Raw genomic sequence first — 18,759 nt, 5'->3', positions numbered from 1 at the left:
AACTGACCAGAACTGTCAATCAAGGAGGAGTGCCTGCATTCTCAGCAACAAGGAGGGAATGAGACTGCAGAGCTGTGCGCTGCTTAAGACCCAACTTGAGAATACCCCTGTAAAAGAAGTTTGGAATAACAAGCACAAAAGGAGAATCTGTAATACTTATATATTAGTAAGGGCCACAAAATCGTAATCCTGACACATTTGTTAAAACAAAGTGGCCGATCCCTTTAGGAATTAATGCGAAACTTGATTTTTTGGCAATGCATTTCCATTAATCAGTAACTGTCACTGCTTTGAGCTAACACAAGGAAACTTCACACATATCAGACAATAGTAACATAGTAACATAGTTAGTAAGGCCGAAAAAAGACATTTGTCCATCCAGTTCAGCCTATATTCCATCATAATAAATACCCAGATCTACGTCCTTCTACAGAACCTAATAATTGTATGATACAATATTGTTCTGCTCCAGGAAGACATCCAGGCCTCTCTTGAACCCCTCGACTGAGTTCGCCATCACCACCTCCTCAGGCAAGCAATTCCAGATTCTCACTGCCCTAACAGTAAAGAATCCTCTTCTATGTTGGTGGAAAAACCTTCTCTCCTCCAGACGCAAAGAATGCCCCCTTGTGCCCGTCACCTTCCTTGGTATAAACAGATCCTCAGCGAGATATTTGTATTGTCCCCTTATATACTTATACATGGTTATTAGATCGCCCCTCAGTCGTCTTTTTTCTAGACTAAATAATCCTAATTTCGCTAATCTATCTGGGTATTGTAGTTCTCCCATCCCCTTTATTAATTTTGTTGCTCTCCTTTGTACTCTCTCTAGTTCCATTATATCCTTCCTGAGCACCGGTGCCCAAAACTGGACACAGTACTCCATGTGCGGTCTAACTAGGGATTTGTACAGAGGCAGTATAATGCTCTCATCATGTGTATCCAGACCTCTTTTAATGCACCCCATGATCCTGTTTGCCTTGGCAGCTGCTGCCTGGCACTGGCTGCTCCAGGTAAGTTTATCATTAACTAGGATCCCCAAGTCCTTCTCCCTGTCAGATTTACCCAGTGGTTTCCCGTTCAGTGTGTAATGGTGATATTGATTCCCTCTTCCCATGTGTATAACCTTACATTTATCATTGTTAAACCTCATCTGCCACCTTTCAGCCCAAGTTTCCAACTTATCCAGATCCATCTGTAGCAGAATACTATCTTCTCTTGTATTAACTGCTTTACATAGTTTTGTATCATCTGCAAATATCGATATTTTACTGTGTAAACCTTCTACCAGATCATTAATGAATATGTTGAAGAGAACAGGTCCCAATACTGACCCCTGCGGTACCCCACTGGTCACAGCGACCCAGTTAGAGACTATACCATTTATAACCACCCTCTGCTTTCTATCACTAAGCCAGTTACTAACCCATTTACACACTGAAGATCTATATCCATTCAACTATGTTTAATGCTTTTCATGGACAGTTCATCAAGCATTTCATGATGGCTTTTCTATGAAAAACCTTCTCCTCTGTAAAACTCTGAGAAAGCTGCACAGTTTTTCTTCAAAATACAATATGCAGCATAGATTTACAATTTACAGTGACCACAAGCTGCCATCTACCTGTGCATTAAACATTGATCATGAAATTACAGATAATATCACATCTGTACAAGCGATCGTGTCTCTGCCCCTTATATCATCTGTATCTGGATATGATTCTGGTTCTCAGAGTTTTTTAAGGTAAGATCCAGGCACAAGACCAGTCTGTCCATTTCTCTCCACAGTCCACCAGCCATCTTCTCCTTCTTCTATCACCAGTACCACGTCTCCAGCACTAATCTCCAGCTCCTCAGTGTTCTGAAAGAATCAGACATTGTCAGGCCAACATCATATAATTGTATTTTTGTTCCGAGTGTTGTCTGTGAAAAAAAATGACATCACACGGAAAGCACTAGTTATTCATTTGAACTGTTCAGATAACAGTTTTTTTCACACGAATCTGCAGGTGAAAAAAATTGCAGCATGCAGTAGTTTCTTCCATGTTTTAGATAAGATTTAAGTATATGGGCTTGCAAAAAAATCAGATCCCATACTGATGAACCCTATAGAATCTGATTTGTATGGAAACATTGCAATTTTTTTTACCATGAAAGACTGTATTTCGTGTTATAAATTATAACAGATGGAAATGTACAGTGGTGTGAAATAGTGTCCGACCCCTTCCTGATCTCCTTTTCTTTTGAATGTTTGTCACGCTTAAAATGTTTCATATCATAAAACAAATTTAAATATTAGACAAAGATAACAGAAGTAATCACAAAATGCAGCTTTTAACCCCTTATTGACAGCCAATTTTGTCTTTAATGACCAAGCCAATTTTTACAATTCTGACCACTGTCACTTTATGAGGTTATAGCTCTGAAATGCTTCAACGGATCCCACTGATTCTGAGATTGTTTTTTCGTGACATATTGTACTTCGTGATAGTGGTAAAATTTCTTTGATATTACTTGCGTTTTTAAATGAAAAAGACAGAAATTTGGCAAAAATGTTAAAAATTTTACAATTTTCAAAATTTTTATTTTTGTGCCCTTAAAACAGAGAGCCATATCGCACAAAATAGTTAATAAATAACATTTCCCACATGTCTACTTTACATCAGCACAATTTTGGAAGCATGATTTTTTATCGGTCGTCCATGACAGCACTACGGAGAGAGGGGATCCGCCCTTCAGGAACAGGAAACCTACAGATACATAAGGGGGGCACCTCTCCCACGCATCAGTTGGTTTCCTGTTCCTGGAGGACAAGATTCCCTTCAGATACGATGACTTCGTTCACCTATCAACACCCAGGCCGGCTGTCCGACCCAGGTAGCGAGGGGGTCTCCTACCTCGGGCAGTGCGGGTCCCTGGAAGCGCCACGGTGGGTCCGGGTAGGACTCCATGACAGTGAGCGGTGCAGGCTGGAGCGGCGTCCGGCGGCGATGGTATAGTGGCGGGCGGCTGGGGGGTCCGGCGATGCCGTCCCCGGCTTCCGGACTTGTCCCTGAGCGCACTGCCCGATACCGGAACTGACGCGCAGGGGGGCGGGGCCGGGACCGGAAATCAAATGCCGGCTGGCTTTTTGCTAAGAATGCCGCTGTCCTGCATGTGGCGGTGGCGGGGGCAGGGGGGGGGGCGATTGGAGGCGGAGGGGGGTGGAGCAGTGTCCTGCACGTGGGGGGGTGGATTGGCCACGCACCTGCACATGTTCCAGATCCGGGGGAAGGGCTATTTATAGCCGAACAGAACGCTGCAGGGCTGCTTGTGTGCCCATCTGCAGCTATGGATGACCCGGAAGCTGCCGTCGGTCTGCTGGAGCAGGAGCAGGACAGAGCCTCAGAGAGGTCCCATGCGAACCCCCAGCCGAAGACCCGCGGATGCAGTGATCAGCCCAGTCGCAGATCTAAACACAAGGATCTGGACTGACCCCCCAGTAATCCGGTACCTACCGCTACTGCCTAGGTAAGAGATCTTCGTGAACGTACCCTGATGCAGTCTTTTCCTATGTTTATTTCCTTAGGGGAAAAAATGCGCTGGTAAGGTAAAAAACAAGGAGTGCGCACTATGCGCTTGCCCTTTGCCAGACGCCTACCCTAAAAGACTTTGTCAGTCGTGTGTGCGGCAGACGGTAGCGAATAGATTGATGGGAACACTGTATAGCGGTAGCACCGGATGAATTACATAGCCTTTTTCTCCGCTCCCATAGGTGGCGAAAGTCTCCTGATTTTACGTCAAACCTTAGGGAGATTATCAGGAAGGAGGTGAAAGATTCCCTGAAATCTCTGTCCCGGGGGGAGCCTTCCAAGAGAAGAAGGGAGCCTAGCGCCTCAGATTCGGATTCGTCCGCTGGCCCTAGAAGGGAGAATGATTCAGACACCTCTGTCTCCTCGGCGTCCTCTTCAGAAGAGGATTCTAATTGTTTCTGTTTCCCGCTGGACCAGATGGACAAGCTGATCAAATCAGTTAGATCCACCTGGGGGGTGGCTGACGAAAGGCCAGAACTTTCAGCGCATGACCTAATATTTGGCGGTCTAGACCCAAAAAAGCATAGCTCATTTCCACTTAATGACACGGTTCAGAACCTTATCAAAAGGGAATGGAAAAAGTCAGAGAAAAAAGGTTCCTTTCCACCGGCCTTTAAACGTAGATATCCCTTTGAGGACCCCCTGGTGAACACATGGGATAAGGCACCAAAATTGGATGCAGCGGTGGCTAAGGCGTCTGAAAAATCATCTATTCCCTTTGACGACATGGCTTCCCTAAAGGATCCTCTCGATAAGAAGGCTGACTAATTTCTTAAAGGGACATGGGAGATGTCGGCAGGTGCCCTAAGGCCTGCAGTAGGTGCGACATGTGCAGCCAGATCAATGATGGTCTGGCTGGATCAACTAGGGTCCAAATTGGAAGAGGGAGTCTCCAGAGAATCCATGTTAAAATTCCTGCCAACAATTCAGAATGCCGCTGCCTTTCTCGCGGACGCATCTGCAGATTCTGCAAGAATGGCGGCTAGAGCGGCAGGATTATCAAATGCAGCACGCAGGGCACTATGGCTGAAATATTGGCCGGGTGACCTTCAATCCAGATCACGTCTATGCTCTATCCCATGCGAAGGGGAATACCTGTTCGGTCCAGTCCTAGACGAACTGCTGGAGAAAGCCGGAGACGAGAAGAAGAAATTTCCCAGTCTACGACCACTTCTTACAGGCGTCCCTTCGCAGGGAAAAGGTTCTTTCGAAGGAGACCAGCTAGAGACCAGAGCAGATGGGACGATAAAAAGAAGAAAGGTACTGGATTTATGTTTGGAGGTGGGGGACGTCAGGAGCCTTTCCGTGAGGTCAAAAAACCACCCCAATGACTGGTCGCCCCGGTGGGAGGTAGACTTTCTGCCTTCTACCCGGCCTGGTCCAAAATCTCCAGTAGCGATTGGATTTTGGGAATAATAGCTACGGGCCTGCGGCTAGAGTTCTCCTCTATCCCTCAGAATTTTTTCAGAATTACGCCACTCAGGTCCTCTCCAGCGGAACAGGCGGCCCTAGAAACGGAAGTTCACGACCTGCTCGATAAGAATGTCCTTTCGGAGATTCCAGAAGGAGAACAGGGTAGAGGATTCTACTCTCCTCTATTCCTGATACGTAAACATGACGGCTCCTTCAGAACAATTATTAACCTTAGTTACATAGTTATTATTATTAAGGTTGAAGGAAGACTTTAAGTCCATCTAGTTCAACCCATAGCCTAACCTAACATGCCTTAGGGCGCTTAACAATTTCCTGACCGTACAGTCATTTAAAATGGAGACTATTAACACCGCAATAAAGCTACTGTTTAAAAACTGCTTTATGGTAGTATTGGATTTAAAGGACGCCTATTACCATATCCTCATTTATGCAGGACACCAACGATTCCTGAGGGTGGCGGTGCGATTGGATGGGGTAGTCAGACACTTCCAGTATAGGGCCTTCCCATTTTGGTATATCGGTCGCCCCTCGGGTGTTTACCAAGGTAATGGCTGAAGTTATGGCCCACCTACACGAGTCTGACATTCTAATAAACCCCTACCTGGACGATCTCCTTATCGTAGGTAAAACGGCGTATCACTGTCTGGAACAGTTACATAAAGTAATGTCGGCCCTGGAGCGTCTGGGGTGGATGCTAAACGTTAAAAAATCACGGTTACAGCCCATGACGGTGCAGTGATTTTTAGGCCTGACCCTGGATTCCTAGGTTCAGGAATGCCGTTTGCCTCACGAGAAAATCGATCGCCTGCAACTTCAGGTGCTGAATGCCTCAAAAAACCCCACCATGTCCCTTAGAAGAGCCATGTCTCTGTTAGGCTCTCTCTCGTCCTGTATTCCAGCGGTCCGATGGGCCCAGTATTATACGAGGATACTTCAGGACGAGGTGCTGTTACAACAAAAAAGGTTGGGGGATGTCTGGAGAGCCTGCTGACCCTATCCCAAGACGCTATTGTATCCCTTGAGTGGTGGCTAGACCGAGAGAACCTGTCCACGGGGGTCCCCTGGGAATATAATGTAACTCGTATAGTCACCTCAGACGCTAGCCCTTCTGGGTGGGGGGCTCACATGGGGGATATATTGGTCCAGGGGCTTTGGGATCAGTGTCAGATGGAAATGTCCTCCAACCGGAAGGAGTTAACGGCAGTGGAACAGGCAGTTAAAACACTCCTTGTCTATCTACAGGGCCACCACGTGCGGGTATTCTCGGATAATCGGGTCACCATGGCATATATAAACCACCAAGGCGGGACCCGTTCCAAACCCCTAATGTGCGTAGCAGATCGTCTGTTCCAGCTAGCAGAGCAACATCTTCTCTCATTGACGGCTCTTCACATAAGAGGAGCAGAAAACACTATGGTGGATTTCTTAAGCCGCAACACATTGAGGCAGGGAGAGTGGTCCCTGAACGGCTCCATCTTCGACTTCATCGTGCAAAGGTGGGGTCAACCGGAGGTAGATCTGTTTGCCACAAAAGAAAACAGAAAAGTGACACAATTCTGCTCTCTGAACCCCAGAGAAAATCCTCTGTCAGTAGACGCCCTCCTCATAGACTGGAACTTCAGGCTAGCTTACGCCTTTCCTCCCCTGTCTCTACTTCCTCCGGTGGTGAGGAAAATCAGGAAGGACAAGGCCACAGTGATAGTAATTACCCCCTTCTGGCCCAGAAGGACGTGGTTTCCATGCCTAAGGGCTATGTCAATGTCCGACCCACGGGTCTTGCCAGACATCCCGGATCTCCTATCCCAGGGCCCAGTCTACCATCCTCGGGCGGTTGGCCTTTATCTGACGGCTTGGATTTTGAGTGGGCACTGTTAAAGGATAGGGGGTTCTCTCCAGGCCTCATTAACACTCTGCTGAAGAGCAGAAAAATAATCACCACAAAAATTTATGTCAGGATCTGGAAGAGATTTCTTCAGAACTCGGGGGTAATAGCTGGTCAGTCAATACCAATAGACCAGATTTTGGAATTCTTACAGAAGGGGTTAGATATGGGGTTATCCCCAAATACTCTTAAAGTGCAGGTATCAGCCTTAGGGGCCCTCTTTGGCTGCAACATTGCTGAGAATTACTGGGTCAGCAGATTCATCAGGGCGACAAAACGGTCTAGGCCAATGGTAAAGAATAGGGTCATGCCATGGGACCTGAACCTAGTCCTCTCAGCCATGACAGAGGCCCCATTTGAGCCAATTTCTTCAGCCTCTATTAAAAATCTATCTCTTAAAGTAGCCTTCCTGGTGGTTCTAACATCGGCACGTAGGATAGGCGACATCCAGGCATTATCCAGGGTTCCCCCTTACATGCAGCTTAGGGATGATAGAGTAATACTGTCCCCTGATCCAGCATATCTTCCTAAAGTAGTGTCCAGATTCCACAGAACACAGGAAATAGTTCTTCCAGCTTTTCTCCACAATCCTACTAACGATAAGGAAAGGAAGCTACACACTTTAGATGTAAAAAGATGTATCCTGGAATATCTAGCAGTAACCGATCCCTGGAAGATAGATAACCCCCTATTCGTGTCCTATCAGGGTAGTAGGAAAGGTCATAGAGCATCAAAATCTACTTTAGCTAGATGGATCAGGGAGGCTACCTCGCTGGCATACATCTCAAAGGGCAAGCCGGCGCCTGAAGGGCTAAAAGCGCATTCCACTAGAGCTATGGCGGCCTCGTGGGCGGAAAGGTTGGAGGTGTCGATCGACCAACCAAATGTGTAAGGCTGCTACTTGGTCTTCTCCAAACACATTCTATAACCACTATAGATTGAACCTGGGTGCCTCTTCTGACCTCTCTTTTGGTGTAAGGGTGCTGCAAGCTGTAGTCCCTCCCTAGTTAGTTACTCTCTGTAATTTTCTCCGTAGTGCTGTCATGGACTACTGATAAAGTCTTAGTTACTCACCGGTTAACGGTGTTTCTCGGAGTCCATGACAGCACCTGTACATACCCTCCCACCTTCTTAAGTTCTGGGTGTACACCTCTTCCTTTATTTATATTATTCACGGGTAGTGAATAGTTTATTATTGTATCATGGTTTATTATGTATGCTATTAACCTTCGTGGTCCTCTTGTGCTCTGTAAACCAACTGATGCGTGGGAGAGGTGCCGCCCTTATGTATCTGTAGGTTTCCTGTTACTGAAGGGCGGATCCCCTCTCTCCGTAGTGCTGTCATGGACTCCGAGAAACACCGTTAACCAGTGAGTAACTAAGACTTTTTTGTTAGGAAGTTATAAGGGTTAAAATTTGACCAGCAATTTCTCATTTTTCCAACAAAATTTACAAAACCATTTTTTTAGGGACTAGCTCACATTTGAAGTGAGTTTGAGGGGTCAATATGACAGAAAATATTCCAAAATGACACCATTCTAAAAACTGCACCCCTCAAGGTGCTCAAAACCACATTTAAGAAGTTTATTAACCCTTCAGGTGCTTCACGAGAACTAAAGCAATGTGGAAGGAAAAAAATGAACATTTTACTTTTTTCACAAAAAATTTATTTTAGACCCAAACGTTTTTATTTTTACGAGGGAATCAGGATTAAATGGACCACAAAATTTGTTGTGCAATTCCTCCAGAGTAGGCCAATACCCCATATGTGGGGGACAGCAACTGTTTGGGCGCATAGCAGGACTCTGAAGAGAGGGAGCACCGTTTGACTTTTTGAACGCAAAATTGGCTGCAATCAAAGGCCCACACCATGTCACGTTTGGAGACTCCCTAATGTACGTAAACAGTGAAACCCCCCAATTCTAACCCCTGACCCTAAACCCAACCTTAACCACAACTCTAACCCCAACACCACCCTAACCCCAACACCCCAACTGAACCCCAACACAACCGTATCCCCAACACAACCGTATCCCCAACACCACAACTGCAACCCCAACACCACAACCGTAACTCCAACACAACCCCAACCCTAGCTCTAGCCCCAACCCTAACCCTAGCTGCAAAGAATGGAAAAAAAATTTTTTCAAACTTTATTATAATTAAAGGGGGGTCTGATTTACTATTTTTTTTATTTTGATCACAGTGATAGGGTCTATCAAAATGAACCAATAGGAAAAATCTCCTATTGTTGCCGGCCGGCAGATCTGCCATTTTCTTCCAGGAAGAAGTCGCCATTTTCTTCCAGGAAGAAGTCGCCGAAGGCTGGGGGACAGAGCCGGAGGGTCCAGGGATACTGGAGGTACCGGGGGTGGGTGCTCAGAGGACCCCATTTCTCTCTCCTCTGGTATGCTAGATCTATCAGAAGAGAGAGAAATGAATGAGAAATCTGACTTTTTTTTGTGATCGCCATTATTCCGTGAATAACGGTGATCATGAGACTGGGGATGGTAAAAACCAAACCGAATCATGTTCTCCGGGGTCTCAGTTACCCCTGGTAGATGAGACTGGGAGATTTTCCGACGCTGTGCGTGCTATAACCTTATTTCTCCATTAAAAAGCGGTGCTGAGGAATAAGTACCCTTTACTGCCGCCATAAAAAGGCATATTGACAGTAATTAAGGGGTTAAAATGTAGGTCTTTATTATTAAGGAAAAAATAAAGCCAAACCTACAGGGCTTTGTGTGAAAAAGTGAAACCCACCCGCTTATCTCTTAAAACATAAATAAATTAATTGTGGTTTATCACATCTTTGGGAAGCTAAGTTCAAATTCCCCAAGCCACACCCAGCGCTGATTACTGCCACACCTGTTCGCAAACAAGAAATCACTTAAATAGAACCTGCCTAAGTGAATTAGACCAAAAGTTCCTCAAAAGCTAGACATCATGCAGTGATCCAAAGAAATTCTGGAGCAAATGAGAAACAAAGTAATTGAGAAGTATCAGCATGGAAAAGGTTATAAAGCCATTTCTAAAGCTTTGGGACTCCAGTGAACCACAGTTAGAGCCATTATCCACAAAAGGCAAAAAAATAGAACAGTGGTGAATCTTCCCAGGAGTTGCCGACCGACCAAAATTACCCCATGAGTGATGACTCATCCAATGGGTCACAAAAGACCCCACAACAACATCCAAAGAACTGCAGGCCGAACATGCCTCAGGTAAGGTCAGTGTTCATGACTCCACCATAAGAAAGAGACTGGGCAAAAATGGCCTGCATGGCAGAGTTCCAAGACAAAAGCCACTGCTGAGCAATAACAGCATAAAGGCTCTTCTCAGTTTTGCCAGAAAACATGTTGATGATCCCCAAGACTTTTGGGGAGAATACTCTGTGGATTGACGAGACAAAAGTTGAACTTTTTGGAAGGTGTATATTTCATTACATCTGGTGTAGAAGTAATACAGCATTTCAGAAAAGGAACATCATACCAACAGTAAGGCTGCTTTCACATATCATTTTTTTGCCAGCAGTCGCAATCCGTTGGATTTAAAAAAAAAGCGGATCCAGAGTCTGATGCTGCTGGACCCGTTTTTTTAATCAAACACTTGTATCTTGTATTAGTGACGGATTGTGATGGATGGTGTCACAGGGTCCTACTCCGGTATCACATAATCAACAGAGCTAGAGTATAGTAAACAATCCCAAGACCTTTATTTAGGCAAAAATACGAAGGTCCATATACGATCCACCACACAAAGGATAAAATAATTCAGAACATGAATGCAGTTCAGTAACAGGATAAAAGTCCAACAATCCAGCAGACAGAGGATAGCATAGTCCATATACTCTTCTTTCTCTCTGAGATGCTGTGAACACATCATCATTCTACACAGGACTGATCTGTGTCTCACCTCCTCATTCACAGATCAGGAGGGGGCTGATATCAGATGGCAGCAACAGCCATTCATCAATTAGCAAATAACTCCTACAAGAGAACACCATGAAAATAAGTAAAACAGAAATCTACACAAAAATGATACCCACATAGCTTATCACACCATCACAACCTCTCCCCCCTCATAATAAGTGAGCATGCTATGAGGTCTACACAGACCTCTGGCCTGCTCACTTTAGTCCACATTGCTCAATAGTTTATAGTTCCTTGTACAGTGGCAGGGGTTGCAATAATCATGACCACTTGTCCATAAATTCCCGGGTCCTGGCTTTATGGTCATACCAGGCTTTTTGACTGGACTGGGCCGTTCACTGATGTTCATTAGCCAAGGTAGCTAGCTGGGCGAGACAGTCTCTGAACTCTAGAACGTAGGGAATGATGGGCGTTCCGGTATCTGCGATATCTCCCTCCAATTGTTCTTTCAGAAGAGTGAGAGGCCCACGGACCTTCTGCTCCCACAAAATGACTTTGTTACTCCCCAATGTCATTTCCAAGGAGGATATCTGCAGGAAGTCCTCCCATAACTCCAATCCAACACAGTTTTTCTCCAAAACCATAATCCAAATGTACCAAAGCTCGCTGTATATATTTGCGGACACCCCCCGACAGGACAATGGGAATTCCCGGGCCCTGGTGAACTGCCTCAGGTCGAACCACACGGGGGTCAGCGATAGTCAGGAATGCCCTCATGTCTCTAAATCCCAACACTTTGTATCCATCAATTAAGACATCCTGCAGGTGGCAATACCGTTGCTCTGTATTTCTGATGGACAATGGCCGAAGTCCGTATACTCCAGGAGGGGTATCTATGGTGCCGAGGTCGGTGGTCCACTCTGATGGGGTGGTGGTAGCTCTTCCTCAGGCTGGATGGAGTGCACAAGATGTACTGGACGACGTGGGGCTGCGTGGGGCTCCCTCTGAATCCTTGAGGGACAGCCAGACTGCAAATGTCTAGGTTGCCCACTGTTATGATTAGGTGGCCTTGGAGCAGCATGAAAACCTTCACTGGAGTAGGTGGTAACTATACTGACCGCAAACCCTGATCTTATCACCGCATTTAGAAGTAGCCGTGGGGTGTGCCTAACAAAACCTAGACACCTCGACACAGCCGGAGGACTAAATACCCCTAAAGATGGAAATAGGAAAACTATCTTGCCTCAGAGTAGACCCCCAAAGGATAGGCAGCCCCCCACAAATAATGACTGTGAGTTGGAGAGGAAAAGACACACGCAGGCAGAAAACAGGCTTAGCAAAGGAGGCCACTTCTAGCTAAATAGGAAAGGATAGGACAGGACACTAAGCGGTCAGCATTAAAATCCTTCCAAAAAATCCATAGCAGAAAATACAAAAATAAACTCCACCACCTAACTAAAGGTGTGGAGCGTATATCTGCAACTCCAGAGAATCCAACCAGACTGAGAAAACACAGACACAGTCTAAGCTGGACAAAAGAAAAACAAACGAGCAGCACTGAAAATAAGCACACTGCATGTGTGCCACAGGAAAAGAAACAGACACTTATCTTTGCTGAACTGGCAGATAAGCAGGAGAGGCCAGGCAGAGATCCAACACTTCCAAAGAAACATTGACAACTGGCCAGGACTAATGAGGCCTGCAAAGCTAAATAGCCCAGTCAGAATTGCAATTAGCGGATACACCTGTCCAAGACTGCAGCCCAGAGACAACTGCATTACCATCTACAAACACCGGAGGGAGCCCAAAAGCAGAATTCACAACAGTACCCCCCCCTTGAGGAGGGCTCACCGAACCCTCACCAGAGCCCCCAGGCCGATCAGGATGAGCCAGATGAAAGGCACGAACCAAATCAGCGGCATGGACATCAGAGGCAAAAACCCAAGAATTATCCTCCTGGCCATAACCCTTCCATTTGACAAGATACTGAAGCTTCCGCCTCGAAAAACGGAAATCCAAAATCTTCTCAACAACATATTCCAACTCCCCATCAACCAACACAGGGGCCGGATGATCAACAGAGGGAACAACGGGCTCCACATATTTCCGCAATAAAGATCTATGGAAGACATTATGGATAGCAAAAGAGGCCGGAAGCGCCAAACGAAAAGACACCGGATTAATAATCTCAGAAATCCTATAAGGACCAATAAACCGAGGCTTAAACTTAGGAGAAGAAACCTTCATAGGAACATGACGGGAAGACAACCAGACCAGATCCCCAACCCGAAGCCGGGAACCAACACACCGACGACGGTTAGCAAAACGTTGAGCCTCCTCCTGAGACAACACCAAATTGTCCACCACATGAGCCCAAATCTGCTGCAACCTGTCAACCACAGAATCCACACCAGAACAGTCAGAAGGTTCAACCTGCCCAGAAGAAAAACGAGGATGAAAACCAAAATTACAAAAGAAAGGCGAAACCAAAGTAGCCGAACTAGCCCGATTATTAAGGGCAAACTCGGCCAATGGCAAAAAATCTACCCAATCATCCTGATCAGCAGACACAAAGCATCTCAAATAAGTCTCCAAAGTCTGATTAGTTCGCTCAGCGTGGCCGTTTGTCTGAGGATGAAATGCAGAAGAAAAAGACAAATCAATGCCCAGCTTGGCACAAAAGGCCCGCCAAAACCTAGAAACAAACTGGGAACCTCTGTCGGACACAATATTCTCCGGAATACCATGCAAACGGACCACATGCTGAAAAAACAACGGAACCAAATCAGAAGAAGAAGGCAATTTAGGCAAAGGCACCAAATGAACCATCTTAGAGAATAGGTCACAAACAACCCAGATAACAGACATCCTCTGGGAAACAGGAAGATCGGAAATAAAATCCATAGAAATATGCGTCCAGGGCCTCTCAGGGATCGGCAAAGGCAAAAGCAACCCACTAGCACGGGAGCAACAAGGCTTGGCCCGCGCACAAGTCCCACAGGACTGCACAAAAGAACGCACATCACGCGACAAAGAAGGCCACCAAAAGGACCTACCAACCAAGTCTCTGGTACCAAAAATGCCAGGATGACCAGCCAACACGGAACAGTGAACCTCAGAAATCACTCTACTAGTCCATCTGTCAGGAACAAACAGTTTCCCCTTCTTTCAGAATACCGACCGGTTCCAAGACCTCAGGAGAATCAGGCAAAAAACTCCTAGAGAGGGCATCAGCCTTAATATTCTTAGAACCCGGAAGGTACGAGACCACGAAATCAAAACGAGAAAAAAACAAGGACCATCGAGCCTGTCTAGGATTCAACCGTTTGGCAGACTCGAGGTAAATCAGATTCTTATGATCGGTCAAGACCACAATACGGCGCTTAGCACCCTCAAGACAATGTCGCCACTCCTCAAACGCCCACTTCATAGCTAACAACTCCCGATTGCCGACATCATAATTGCGTTCAGCAGGCGAAAACTTACGGGAAAAGAAGGCACACGGTTTCATTAAGGAACCAACAGGAACCCTCTGAGACAAAACAGCCCCTGCCCCAATCTCAGAAACGTCAACCTTAACCTGAAACGGAAGAGAAACATCCGGTTGATGCAACACTGGAGCAGAAGTAAAACGACGTTTAAGTTCCTGAAAGGCAGAGACAGCTGCAGGGGACCAATTCGCCACATCAGCCCCCTTCTTCGTCAAATCAGTCAAGGGTTTAACCACGCTGGAAAAATTAGCAATGAAACGGCGATAAAAATTAGCAAAACCCAAAAATTTTTGAAGGCTCTTCCCGGATGTGGGCTGAATCCAGTCATGAATGGCCTGAACCATAACCGGATCCATCTCTATAGACGAGGGAGAAAAAATAAAGCCCAAAAAGGAGACCTTCTGCACCCCAAAAAGACACTTAGACCCTTTCACAAACAAGGCATTGTCACAAAGGATCTGAAATACCATCCTGACCTGCTGCACATGAGACTCCCAATCATCGGAAAAAATCAAAATATCGTCCAAATATACAATCAAGAATTTATCAAGATAATTCCGGAAGATATCATGCATGAAGGACTGAAAAACAGATGGAGCATTAGAGAGTCCGAATGGCATCACAAGGTATTCAAAATGGCCTTCGGGCGTGTTAAACGCAGTTTTCCATTCATCACCCTGCTTAATACGAACAAGATTATAAGCCCCCCGAAGGTCAATCTTAGTAAACCAACTAGCTCCCTTAATCCCAGCAAACAAATCGGAAAGCAAAGGTAACGGGTATTGAAACTTGACCGTAATCTTATTCAAGAGGCGATAATCAATACAGGGTCTTAAGGAACCATCTTTTTTAGCAACAAAAAAGAACCCCGCTCCCAACGGTGAAGAAGATGCCCTTTCTCCAAAGACTCCTTAATATAGCTCCGCATGGCGGCATGTTCAGGTACAGACAGGTTGAAAAGTCGGCCCTTAGGAAACTTACAGCCTGGAATCAAGTCAATAGCACAATCGCAGTCCCTGTGCGGTGGAAGGAAACTGGACTTGGGCTCATCGAATACATCCTGAAAATCAGACAAAAACTCCGGAATTTCAGAAGAGGAAGAAGGGGTGATAGACATCAGAGGAACATCATTATGAACCCCCTGACAACCCGAACTAGTCACAGACATGGACTTACAATCCAAAACAGGATTATGTACCTGTAACCACGGAAAACCCAGCCCGATAGCATCATGCAAATTATGCAACACCAGAAATCGACAATCTTCCTGATGGGCTGGCGCCATGCGCATGGTCACCTGTGTCCAAAACTGGGGCTTATTTTTAGCCAAGGGTGTAGCATCAATGCCCCTTAAAGGAATAGGGTTCTGCAAAGGCTGCAAGGGAAAACCACAACGCCTAGCAAAGTCAAAGTCCATTAAGTTCAAGGCGGCGCCTGAATCCACAAACGCCATGACAGAAAATGATGACAATGAACAGATTAAGGACACAGATAACAGAAATTTAGGTTGTACAGTACTGATGGTAAATGAACTGGCGATCCTCTTTGTCCGCTTAGGGCAGACAGAAATGACATGGGAAGCGTCGCCACAATAATAACACAACCTATTGAGACGTCTGAAACCTTGTCGTTCTGTTTTAGACAGAATCCTATCACACTGCATAGGCTCAGGAATTTGGTCTGAGGATAACGCCATAGCGCGCAAAGTTCTGCGCTCCCGCAGGCGTCGGTCAATCTGAATGCCCAGAGACATAGAATCACTCAGATTGGAGGGTGTGGGAAACCCCACCATAACATCTTTAATGGATTCAGAAAGACCCTTTCTGAAAATTGCCGCCAAAGCATCATTATTCCATTTAGTCAACACAGACCATTTTCTGAATTTCTGACAATACAATTCAGCCGCCTCTTGCCCCTGAGACAGGGCCAACAAGGTCTTCTCAGCTTGATCCACTGAATTAGGTTCATCATACAGTAATCCTAACGCCTGAAATAAGGAGTCTACATTAAGCAAAGCAGGATCCCCAGATTCCAGGAAAAATGCCCAATCCTGTGGATCACCATGCAGCAGGGAGATGATGATTTTAACCCATTGAATGGAATCACCGGAGGATTGAGGTTTCAATGCAAAAAACAGTTTACAGTTGTTTTTAAAACTCAAAAATTTGGACCTGTCACCAAAAAACAAATCAGGAGTAGGAATCTTCGGTTCTTAAGCCGGAGTCTGAACAATGTAATCAGAAATACCCTGTACCCTAGCAGCAAGCTGGTCTACACGAGAAACTAATTCCTGAACATTCATGCTAGCACAAGGCTCTTCAGCCACCCAGAGATTAAGAGGGAGGAGAAGACAAAGTAGACTGAAGAAAAAAAATGGCTCAAGACCTTTCCTCCCTTATTCTGAGATGCATTTAACTCATTGTTGGCCAGTTGTACTGTTATGATTAGGTGGCCTTGGAGCAGCATGAAAACCTTCACTGGAGTAGGTGGTAACTATACTTACCGCAAACCCTGATCTTATCACCGCATTTAGAAGTAGCCGTGGGGTGTGCCTAACAAACCCTAGACACCTCGACACAGCCGGAGGACTAAATACCCCTAAAGATGGAAATAGGAAAACTATCTTGCCTCAGAGTAGACCCCCAAAGGATAGGCAGCCCCCCACAAATAATGACTGTGAGTTGGAGAGGAAAAGACACACGCAGGCAGAAAACAGGCTTAGCAAAGGATGCCACTTCTAGCTAAATAGGAAAGGATAGGACAGGACATTAAGCGGTCAGCATTAAAATCCTTCCAAAAAATCCACAGCAGAAAATACAAAAATAAACTCCACCACCTAACTAAAGGTGTGGAGCGTATATCTGCAACTCCAGAGAATCCAACCAGACTGAGAAAACACAGACACAGTCTAAGCTGGACAAAAGAAAAACAAACGAACAGCACTGAAAATAAGCACACTGCATGTGTGCCACAGGAAAAGAAACAGACACTTATCTTTGCTGAACTGGCAGGAGAGGCCAGGCAAAGATCCAACACTTCCAAAGAAACATTGACAACTGGCCAGGACTAATGAGTCCTGCAAAGCTAAATAGCCCAGTCAGAATTGCAATTAGCGGATACACCTGTCCAAGACTGCAGCCCAGAGACAACTGCATTACCATCTACAACCACCGGAGGGAGCCCAAAAGCAGAATTCACAACAGCCCACACCTATAACATCTCCTCTCTGTGATACCCCCAAGTCGTGGTCAGAACTGTTGGGGCCCAGGATTGTGAGGTTTGATTGTCATCGGCTTGCGACTAGGTGGAAGGGCAGATATAATCGGAGGGGGACGGGGTGCAGGAGAAGGCCGTGGTTCATTGTCCAGAAGCCTCCTCCATTGCGGTCGGATAGTAAGGGCTTCATTGGCCAGGGCTGCAGCTCTATCCACCGTGCACGGCGTGCACTCCCGGACCCATTCCCGTACCTCTGCAGGGCACTTGGCAAGAAATTGTTCTATAAGGAACGCCTGTATAACATCTTCCACAGTAAAGGGGTTTTCTGCTTCCAGCCATCTCCGACATATCTGATACATCTTATGTGCATACATCCTAAACAATCCCCCCATAGTGCATGGGAGGTCTCGAAACTTGGCCCTATATGAGTATGAGGTGATAGCATGGTAATCCAGGATAGTCTGCTTTACGATGTGAGTCAATGGTTCGGTAAGCCTCCGCCAGGCTACTGTTCAGGAGTCCCACTAACAAACGCATCCAGCCAGAGTGAGGCACCTCCATCACAGCACACTGCTGCTCAAAGTCCTTGAAGAACCCCTCCACATCTCCGGAAGCCTCATCAAATGGCTTAAACTCTGTCCGGGTGATCCGTACAGGCTTCCGCATCATTGGGTTTACATTCCACATTGCGTTACTCCCTCTTTCAAGCTCCATTGCTTCTTGTCTCCGCTGTGCCCGGTGGGCAGCCTCCTTCTTGTACTCCTGAGAGACGCCTGGGCCCAGAACCACCATCTCTTCAACGTACCACACCACCCGCTGGCTTTTTGGGGTGGGGGTCCTCATCTCCAGTGCTCGTCCTTCAGACATATGGGAGGAGGTGGCCGGGCTGGCACCCACCAGTAGGTCAATTAAGGCCTCTTTAGTCAGTCCCTGGTAGTTCAGGCCAAGGTCCATATACGATCCACCACACAAAGGATAAAATAGTCCAGAACACGAAGGCAGTTCAGTAACAGGATAAAAGTCCAACAATCCAGCAGACAGAGGATAGCATAGTCCATATACTCTTCTTTCTCTCTGAGATGCTGTGAACACATCATCATTCCACACAGGACTGATCTGTGTCTCACCTCCTCATTCACAGGTCAGGAGGGGCTGATATCAGATGGCAGCAACAGCCATTCATCAATTAGCTAATAACTCCTTCTACAAGAGAACACCATGAAAATAGGTAAAACAGAAATATATACAAAAATGATACCCACATAGCATATCATACCATCACAGATGGCCTCACG

At 46.0% G+C, this 18,759-nt stretch overlaps 1 protein-coding gene across 1 annotated transcript in view; it reads right to left on the bottom strand.

Moving 5' to 3' along the window:
• Window positions 1-1,451: 1,451 nt before the first annotated feature.
• PSTPIP1 (proline-serine-threonine phosphatase interacting protein 1) overlaps window positions 1,452-18,759 on the bottom strand; it is a 120,256-nt gene continuing 102,948 nt past the window's right edge. The window contains exon 15 of the mRNA XM_069765540.1: window positions 1,452-1,861. Within this exon, the coding sequence (XP_069621641.1) occupies window positions 1,730-1,861 (132 nt within the window). The 3' untranslated portion in view covers window positions 1,452-1,729. The remainder of the gene's footprint in view (window positions 1,862-18,759) is intronic.

The sequence above is a fragment of the Ranitomeya imitator genome, chromosome 4 (genome assembly GCF_032444005.1).
Source record: "Ranitomeya imitator isolate aRanImi1 chromosome 4, aRanImi1.pri, whole genome shotgun sequence".
Lineage (NCBI taxonomy): Eukaryota > Metazoa > Chordata > Amphibia > Anura > Dendrobatidae > Ranitomeya > Ranitomeya imitator.
The sequence above is the reverse complement of the archived record's forward strand: the minus strand, read 5'-3'. Positions and strand labels throughout refer to the sequence as shown.